This window comes from Parambassis ranga, chromosome 21 (assembly GCF_900634625.1).
Source record: "Parambassis ranga chromosome 21, fParRan2.1, whole genome shotgun sequence".
In the NCBI taxonomy this organism is placed as follows: domain Eukaryota; kingdom Metazoa; phylum Chordata; class Actinopteri; family Ambassidae; genus Parambassis; species Parambassis ranga.
In genome coordinates, this window is record NC_041041.1 from 21,148,847 (window position 1) to 21,159,171 (window position 10,325).

Sequence of the window (10,325 nt, forward strand, 5' to 3'; positions counted from 1 at the left end):
TTATAATAGATAGTGGTATTAATAACAACCCCTTACTGCTTCCATAGGATTTAATTAGGTGAGCTGCAGCAGGTGCTGCTGATCACAGTCCTTGATGAGTTGATCATCGGCAGGTGTACAACACCGATCTACTAGCAGCGCAGGGAGTCGGAGGGCTACCTACTGGAAAATGTCAGAAATGAACACTTAACCAATATAAGCATGATCTGGCAGTGAGGGTTTATGATCTATAGTGCAGTCTGCCACCAGGGAGCAGCAGAGATGTTTTGGCCACACTTTTGGAAAGCTGTCATGTCTCCATCTCTATTTACAGTTTCAACCCGCAGAGGGTAGTCACTCCACACATAACTAAAACCATTAACATATATGCATATGCATATTGTTTCTGGAAGTAAGTTGCATTCACTTCTTCATTTTTTGGCCGGAACTTTTTGTCGGGTTCGAAACTGGTGCTTTCGATGTTCTTAGCGCGTCCCTAAATGCACCACTTTAGGTGTCCGTTTAGCTGCCTGAAGAAAAAGTGCAACTGTCACTATCAGCGGCGCCGCTTCTGCCCTTCAAGACTTCCCCACATGCTAAGTTCCAGCGTGTCGGAGCCTGACGCATCTTTAATGCTGCTCTAGGATACACAGCGCCGGTTGTCTCTGCTTGGTGTTTGTAAACGCACATTTGCGGTAATGGAGTGTCGTGTGTTGTCCATTCAGAGTCATGTTGTCAGGGGATACGTTGGGAACAAATCGGCAACATTCCCGCTGCAGGTAAGAGCTCAGTCTGATGACGCTCAGCTCCGCTGTTTGTATCCGCGCGTTGTGGCAAACAACATAAGATTAGTCAGAAACGATATAGACAACCTGCATGGTGCATGGTGACACTTCCTGATCTTACACACACTGTAACGTGATGTCAGCAACCTTTTTTCGCCCTTAAAACAATCATCACAGGCCTTTTTTTTATAATCCCTTAGCTTGAATTTGGTGTACACTAAAAGTAAACATATTTTATATAATTTGTATATTTAATATTTGTAAAATAATTCAAATGAAAAAACTTAAACAATGTTTAAATGTGTTACAACTTTTTTCTCGCACATAGTTTGGCTACGGGTACAAAACAGGGACAGTCTGCTCTGGAGGTTTTTGTTTGTTTTGTTGTGTTTTTGTTTTGTTTTTTGTTGTTGGTTTTTTTGCACAGGCACCATACTATTGAAGTCAGCACTGTAAGATCATAGAATACAATTATTATAATAAGTAAAACAACAAACAAAACTAAAGTTAAAAGCAGAGGCAGGTTTAAAAAACGCTTGATATATTATATAAAAATGTAAAACAAAGGGAAGAACACAGGATAAGAATGTGTACAGTCAGAAGAATATTAAGGGCAATAAGAATAACTGCAGGAATGTGCCGTGCATGTGAATAAACATAAACTGCATGTAGTGCCAAATGGTCATATAATAAAGAGAGGTTAGTTTAATTTATGGTTCTACAACTAGCTGGACTTTATCCTGTCCACAAATGAGTGCAGGACAATTTATTCACAAGGCAAAACCTTTTGTGTAAACATCTGTTTTTACAGCTGCTTCACTGCTCTCTTCTCAGGTGCTGGGTTTTGAAGTGGACTCAATCAACTCTGTGCAGTTCTCCAATCACACAGGTTGGCTGAATGTTGTTCATTTAGTTTGACAAAGATGGATTCCTGTGTGTTGTTAATAACTCAACAAATCTCAACTCAAATGAAACATTTGTTGTCACTACTTCCGTATTAATTACAAGAATGAAAAGTTGTATTTATATCCTACAGGAGTAATGTCATGTCTCTATAATTTTAAGGACAGAAAAGGAGATGTTTGAATTGATAAGTGTCGCATGAGAAGAAACTCAGAGGTCTGAGTGAATCAACACGCTGCACAATTACAAAAAAGAGTTAATTACTTTTCCTGTACTTTGCTCTGTGTGCACAGAAACTCTTGGATAAGCTCTGTATGCTCGCTTTATGTGACTCAGTGGATCTCAGCATCAGTCAGGATTAGAGGGACAGAAAGAATGTGGATAAAGCTAATGTTTTCAAGACATGAAAGTCAGTCAGAAAGAAACATAATAAATCATCAAATATCTTACTTTGCTACAAAGCGTGCAAAATCCAACAAAACAATGAATTGTTGATCATAGTAGATCCTGTATTTTCATGTTGTGTGGTTGTCTGGGAGTATATGAAGAAGACATAGCATTCAGTTGGTTACAAGGTGCAGCCTCTGTGCTGGATGGCCAGCCATACTCAGTCATTTTGCAAAGATTCTTTCCATGAAATGGGGCTGGAGCCCTGGGGAGGGGGTTGATAGCCTATCCAAACCAAGGAGTTTAGTTATGTGAGTTCCACTAGAGATGCACACAGACAGGGTTTTCACAGACCTTGTGTTTACATAGCAATGAAGAAGATTTGTAACTAGTTCTACCTGTGTTTGACTGTCAAAACAAGAAAATGGCAGCATATTGGTACTAAGAGAGAAAACAATCAACCTAAAAACTACTGGTTAAGCATACGGATTTTAAAGGTATGTGTTACGTAGCTTGTTACATATGTGCAGTATTATTGGAGTTACACAACTGCAGCATGTTGCCCAGTTAGGGAAGACAATAACATTTGGACACTAGTGGGATCAGACACCTGCAGGGAGGACTGGATTATTTTTCAGGGTTTATGTGCCAAAGTATGAGAAGAATGTGCCTCCACCACAGGGGCAGGAGTCAGTCACACAGAAATCACTTCTAAGAGGAAACTGTACACTGTGAGTCTGTAATCCTACTTCTAGCTGGTACCAGTGTGAAGAAACAACAATATTCCATAACCCTGACTTTCAGCTGAGGCATTAATATTCCCTCAGATCCCACTACAGCACATGCTTCTACTTTGCTGTGAGTTTTTATCCTAAGTCCTCGCTGCAGGAGGTGCGCTCAGCTGGCTCAGGGTCAACTATGAGTTCCATGTGAACTCCAGTAGACCAAAGTGTGTTTGTGTGTGTCCTTTTTTGTGTCCAATCATTTGTAGTCTGAAGGCGCTCATGCGGGTTTATTCTAGGTTAATGATGAAAGAAGGACAAAGAAAGGAGGGAGCTAGCAGCCAGGGAACAAGATTCTCATTCAGCCTGTGTGTGAGGCCCTTCTCGGCCTGGGACACTGCAAAAAAGAGATACTCTCCACTGAGGGATTTGGGGGGAGGTGGAAAAACAGAGACTGCTCTGTAGATTAATATGCAACAGGGCTTATGCAATGTATCACTAGTTTGTGTAAAAAGACCCAAAAACATGTTCAAAAATCTAACACAGTGTTGCATTCAAATATTTGAACTTCATGTGGAGCTTCAGTCAGCATTAAACCTCAGTATACCCTGTTTTTGCTGTCCTCTCAGGCTACGCCCACTGGAAGGGACAGGTCCTGACAGCAGAGGAGCTGAACGTCCTATATGAGGGCATCAGGCTCAATAAGGTGAACCACTATGACTACATCCTCACAGGTGGGTCTAAGAAACGTCTCCTTGTTATGTAGAAATCTGAAACCTCACAACTTTGTAGAATACTAAACAGCAGCCTGAACCGACTGGACCTCAGTGCAGTGAATGTAGTGCAGGGTTATGTTAAACCTGTAATTCTTCTTCAAACATTGCTTTTGTTTATTGATGTTTTGGGATATTCTCTTATGAACACTCACCTTATCATTTAAATTGGGTTGAGGCCTGGACTTTGACTAGACCCTTTTAAAACACTGATTACCAGTATATTATTTTTCAGTCCTGCTTCCATGTGCTTTTTAGACAGAAGAGTCTTTCTCCTTTTAACCCTTCAAACTAACTGTGCTTGTTCAGTCTTCTTCTAATTGTGCTGTCACATTAACACTGAGCATGCTCAGTGAGGTCTGCACACCTGCTGATGACCAGTTCATCAAAAACTGATAATTGTTGTTCGTCTAGAATTAGATTATTTTTGTTATGTCAATAAAACTTGTTTTATGTTTTTGTCTTCCTGTAGGGTACAGCAGGGACACATCTTTCCTGGAGATGGTGGTTGATATTATTCAGGAGCTGAAGAAGGCCAATCCCAGTCTGGTATATGGTGAGTGGTAGTTTGGGCTTTCCATTCTGGAATGTGAATGAAAAAACTAAATCTTGGGATTTTTTTCTCCACAGTCTGTGACCCTGTTATGGGAGACCACGGTGCTATGGTAAGCACCCTGCAGTTGATTTTCTTATGCACTATTTAGACAGTGATGATTTAGACCACAGTGATCTGTTCAATGATATTATGGATTTAGTGAATGATTGTGCAAAGCTTATAAATTGAATGAGGAGAAGTTTCATTACAATCAAAGAGTTGTCTCAATGGGTTTTGGACTAATTCATAATACCTACACTGTGATGAGTATGCTGAAGATAAGGTTACGGTCTTGCAGGGGATATGGGAAGGCTTGGAAATCTAAAACTAAACATCTGATTGCGGTATTACAGTGAAGGAGAATAGACATGACTAGACAAGTAAACACTAAAATCCTCCTGTATGGTGGCTGAGAAGGCCCGCAAAAACACCCACAACACAGAATCCTGCAACACAAATACAAAGTCCTGTTAGTCACAATGAACGTTATCTGCACAACAGATGTTGGCAACACTGGTGTGAGTGTCTTACACAACTTCCACTGTACCTTCTCTCCATTCAATTGGCAGGCTTTGCAGAATCATTCACTTCTTGTGGAGCTAGCTTCATCTGTGCATAACTTCCATTGTCAGGCTTTCGCATTTACTTCTTGCTTTGTGGGTTTTGCATTTTTGTTGTGTGTTTTGTATTTGTGTGGCCGTTCTTAGACACCATACCCTTGGTCTCTATATATACTGCCTCTAGTTACACAAATTAGTCCAACTGGAGACTGCTCTATCTGGAAAGGAAACTTTTAAGGAAACACCTAAGGGTCATGATCATCTAGTCCTGATGATGACATCCCCATGTCTTATTTACCCCCAGCAACACCACTGTACAGGTTTTTATTCTATTGATGATGCCTTCACAACTCTGGGTCAAACTATTGTTGGCTCAAATTTCACTGATGATAGCACACAATAAAATTATTTCAGTCATGCAGTACAGTTAAAACCTGCTTTCTGCTGCCTGTGTCAGTATGTTCCAGAGTTCCTGCTGCCTGTCTACAAGGACAAAGTAGTGCCTTTGGCTGACATCCTCACACCCAACCAATTTGAAGCCGAGTGAGTGCATTTGATCATTACAGACTAAAATTAAAGAATAGAAAATGTAACCTCCTTAAAAAGCCAAGCTGTTTTTCTGTTTGTCTTAGACTGTTAACAGGGAGGAAAATTAAGTCAGAAAAAGATGCTATTGAAGTGAGTATAATTTTCTGTTTTGCCCTCTTTGGATTAAGCTTGTTGTACCAAAAACACTTGAGAAGACGTGATTTTATCTTTTTCCAGGTAATGGACTTGCTGCATGATATGGGTCCAGAGACAGTGGTCCTCACTAGTACAGAGCTGCCCTCGAAACGTGGGGACCAGTTCTTGGTGGCACTTGGGAGCCAAAAACTAAGTAAAGTACCAAAGTGTCCCCAAGCAGAGTGCTTACTTTACTAATATTGTGCATCCTCATTATATATATAGCACATAAAATATAATGCGGTTCCCCCTGACAGCTGGGATAACACTGTGTCTCCTTTACTACAGGGAAACCAGATGGGATCAACACCAATCAGAAGATCTGCATGGACATCCCTAAAGTGGATGCTGTATTTGTGGGAACAGGAGATCTCTTCGCTGCCATGTTGCTAGCCTGGACTCACCAATACCCGAAAGACCTGAAGGTAAGTAACACCTGTGGATTTTCAGGCATATGTTAGAAGAGTCTCATCATGTTGTTATTCATATAATAAAAAACATTAGCTGAATGTAACTTTGTCCGTTTGTGTTTTACAGGCAGCCTGTGAGAAGACAGTTTCGGTCATGCACCATGTCATTAAAAGGACCATTACTTATGCTAACGGTAAGATTTGTGTGTGTTCATTGTCGTCAGTTTGTCATGAGGTCTCTCTGTCTTCTCTTAAGTTGTTCACTGGGAGTGCTCTTTGCTCCCTTGCATTGTTAATACTCTATCAAGAATTAGTCAATGTATCAACTTCAGTTGATTGCATCAACCTTAACTTGAAACATCAGATTTGGTTGGGCCTTTGATAGGTATTGCATAAAAGCTGTAGAAAAGCATGATAATGAAAAACAATGCTCTGTTGCCCCACAACCTTAGTGCACATGGCATGGGTCATTTGCACATCTGACTTTTTTAATTATGGGTGTATTTAAAAAAAATGCAAGTAAGTAGCATCATAACTGTTTCTTTTATAGCTACACATCACAGTCCTTGCTCAGAAATAAAGCCTGTTCAGCCCACACTGAAGCGTTAAAACAAAATTGTAGTTCACCCTTCAGCCACTAGGGGCTCTCTCAAAAAGTGATTCACATACACTCCCAGGTTAAACTGTCAGCAGCTTTACAACAGGAACAAACATGTTTGCAGGCTGGTACAAAAATAGGTTTTGGTCTCTTTTAAAAAATTACATAACCATGGGTGTGACTGCTTTGAGTGACAGGCATGTGTCGAATCACAGCTGCCTCTTCAGAGACTGCACTCCTGCCTCAGCTTTACTTATGTGACACCTCTTTGTCTGTACTTGAAGTTTAGGCAGACTGGGACACTGCCAACGTTATGTCTCCCACAGAGACTTAAAACAGGGCCTTAGAAACATATGGTTGATATACTGTTCATGGTAAAGTCTGTAAAATACCTGAAGGAAAGTATTAAATTATTAAATTAGCTGCTAAAACTATATCTACAATTACACATCACATTAAGGAAGTCCAAAGGGTTAGCTTGAAGACCGGCAGGTTTATGATTCTCATCTTCTTAGTCCCATCCGCCCTTGGCTTCTTCCCCAGCTCTACCCTCTGATTCCAAATATGGTCACTTGTCAAGATGGTGACCGGAAGAAAACTAATTAAGATTGTGAGGATGGCTACGTCTATCATGCGGCCAAAGTCACATGATTTACCTCTACGTTGACTAGCAATACACAGTTTAAAAACCTGGTGGCTTCCTTGAACTGAACTCCTTTAACTTTTATCTTTCAGAAATGGCCGGTCCAGGGAAAAGGCCAAGTCCTGCACAACTGGAGCTGAGGATGGTTCAGAGCAAAGCCGACATAGAGAGTCCTGCCATCGTAGTGGAAGCTAGTGTTATACAAACGTCCTGAAGGTGGCAACATTCCATGTGAAGCTTCACATTGTGATGGTAACGACCTGGGGCGCTCTGCCAGACACATGTAGGATTGTCACATCAAAGACTGTCACTTGTCGCAGCCTTACAGAAACTCTGAGGGAGTACCACTAGAATTTGTTTGTACGTACATTCTGTCCACAAACACACTGGAACCACTGCCATATGTGTCCCTACTATGGCCTGTGTAGACATCATCCGTCCTTAATTCAAAACAATTGGAAATCAGCTAACTGACCAGAGGTTATTGATGGGCAGAATCAGAGATAGGTTCTTGTTAAAGAAACAACTCATTCCAGTTAAACTGAGTAGAACATTCACAGACCCAGTGATGTAAGTGTGACCATGCCTCTACTTGTTTCCACTATAGTGAGGACTAGTCATAGGTATTTTAAGTGCGTTTCTCACACGCCATTATTAGCACATCAGTGTACTATCTGTAATGAAAAATGTACTGGTGAGAACTCATAGTGCAGAAAGCACTATGCATATTTTTCTGAAATTATTTTAATTAAACAATGCAGCATGCAGTGTGCTTAACATGCACTTGGGTGTTTTATCACTTCAGGTCAAGTGTTACCATCTTGTACATTCAGACTGGATACGTGCTGAGATGTGACATGCAATTAATATGTAGTCCAGAGATGTTATTTCAGTGTTTTATTTTTTAGTCAGACTGTAATATTAATGATAATCCTGATAATGGCTGATGTCAAAAAATGTTCTTTTGATCAATTTTCTGAAACTTTTTTTTAATTATGCAATACTTTCTTGAAATATCATCCGTGTTTGATCCATGTCTTAAACATCTCAAAATGAGGTATTTGCACAGATAATCTTTAATACATTTACTAATTGATCCTTGTTTTCATTTTGTGACTGTTATCATATATCAAGAAAAAAAACAAGTCCATCTGTGAGATCACACTGTGTAATAGCCTTATTAACAGCGTTAGAAAGGCAGCACTCAGTTGTGAATGTTTTTGTGTGCTAATAGCTGATCCTTACACATAATAGAAAGTCAAGTGCTAAACCTTGAGCTGCTAGCTGCTCTAACGTAGAGCAATATATGAACAGAAATAATAAATTGTTAATCTTTTACCGACGTTGTGTTGATTTTATTTGTGTTCATTGTATTCTTTTTGACTGTAGGTAGCATGTTTTCAGACTGTCCATCCTGAAAAATTTAATATCTATTTAATTATATAACATACACTACATATATGTAAAAACCTATCGTTAGGCTTGAGGCAAGTTGGTTAAAATGAAGCCAAAAAGAATAAAAATCTCTGAACCATAAGTACCTCCATCATTCCACAGCTTGTAGATCCACCTTTAACAGCAATAAGTTGAAGTAACGGTTTCCTGTGTGACTTGATCAGTCTCATCATTGTGGAGAATTGTTGGTACTTCTTCACAACATTGTTTCAGTTCAATGAGGTTTTTGGACATTCACCCATACACAGTCCTTAAGGTCCCAGCACAGTATTTCAATTAGCTTGAGGTCTGGACTTTGATTAGATCATTCCAAAACCTTGATTCTTTTATTTTTCAGTCATGATGTAGATGTTCTGTTGTGTGACTCAATTCAAGTCAAATCGTGTTTGGTTTTGGTTTTCAGACATGACAGTGAGCATTAAGACAAAAAAAATCTTGACTTTGGTCTTGTGCTTCCATGTGCTTTTCAGACAGAAGAGTCTTTCTCCTTTTAACGGTACTTGTTCAACCTTCTTCTAATTGTGCTGTCAAGCACAGCATAAGCATTATGTTAAGCATAACATTGAGCATGCTCACTAAGGCCTGTAGAATTTGACATGTTCTTGTCTTATTTTGTATTCCTCTGATCTTGGGCTGAATTTGCTGGGACGTCCACTCTTGTGAAGATTGACAGCTGTCTCCAAATAGTTTGAAATGGTTTTATAATTCTTTCCAGATTGATGTGCAGCAACAGTAGCTTCTCTAACACCATTGTTTATGTGTTTCTCTCTTGTCATAGTGTTAACACACACCTGAATGTTCCAGAGCAGCAAACTGTTAAAACGTCAGTTTTTACAGAGGTCTGTGCACCTGCTGATGATCAATTTAACAAGGACGGATGATCAGCAGCACCTGCTGCAGCTCACTTAATTAAAGCCTATGGATGCTGTAAGGGGACACTTAAGTATTGAAATTGCTTCATTTTGCTAAATAAATAATGGCTTGGTAAAGTCTAAACCACTACAATCAGATGAATAGGTGAAGAAGAAGGGGCTCTGTATTCCTTGAGGTTATTTAAATACATAAAGCATACTGACTTATCTCAAGTGTATTTTTTTAAGAAAAAGAATAAAGGCATGCATGTGAACAGGTCCTGCTTGTCTTGCCAGGTGCTTACCAACACTTTGTGATTAGGGCCAGTTGACACAGCTTTGTTTTGCCAACACTAATCCACTGCATTAGCCCAGATAGCCAGACAGTAACCAATACAGCAGCAGTTTATTTGCACCAGGTAATGAATGTCTCTAGACTACTGAATTATTTCCCAGTATTCATGTCTTATTGTTATTTTTTTCAAATGCAATACATTATTAATCAGAATGATCACATACTGTAAACGTGCACAAGAAGCCAATCCCTCAGATTACCTCACCTCTAATTTCAGTTGCAACTCCACACTTTCGCCAGTAGAGGGCTAAAGAGGTCTAAGGTTAATTCAAACATGAACACCTGCTCTGAAAGTCAAACACATGCTAGCTATAAAAGGCTGGGATTCAGAAGACAGGTTTTCAAATTCAAAATAATCATTTATCAATCAATTATAGAAATTTTTGTTTTTTTTTTAAATCAGAATGCATGTTTTAGACAAAGCAGGAACATTCGAAATTATACTTATGTAGTTTATTAAAGTTTACCTGTAAAAAAACGAGTAAATAATAAAGAAATTCAATAAATGAGGCTGTTTCAAAAAAAACTAAGGCGTACATTTAAATGTATTTTCACCTATTATTTTATTTGCAAAAAGGTGCAGGGT

General features: G+C 39.4%; 1 protein-coding gene across 1 annotated transcript; it reads left to right on the plus strand.

Moving 5' to 3' along the window:
* The first annotated feature begins 481 nt into the window (after positions 1 to 481).
* Positions 482 to 8,420, plus strand: LOC114426202 (pyridoxal kinase-like). Its single transcript, XM_028393443.1, has 11 exons — positions 482 to 758; positions 1,599 to 1,653; positions 3,406 to 3,510; positions 4,022 to 4,105; positions 4,180 to 4,214; positions 5,162 to 5,247; positions 5,337 to 5,382; positions 5,470 to 5,581; positions 5,716 to 5,852; positions 5,965 to 6,031; positions 7,171 to 8,420. The coding sequence occupies exons 1-11, from the start codon at positions 678 to 680 to the stop codon at positions 7,290 to 7,292; spliced, it is 930 nt and encodes a 309-aa protein (XP_028249244.1). The 5' UTR covers positions 482 to 677; the 3' UTR covers positions 7,293 to 8,420.
* Positions 8,421 to 10,325: the final 1,905 nt, after the last annotated feature.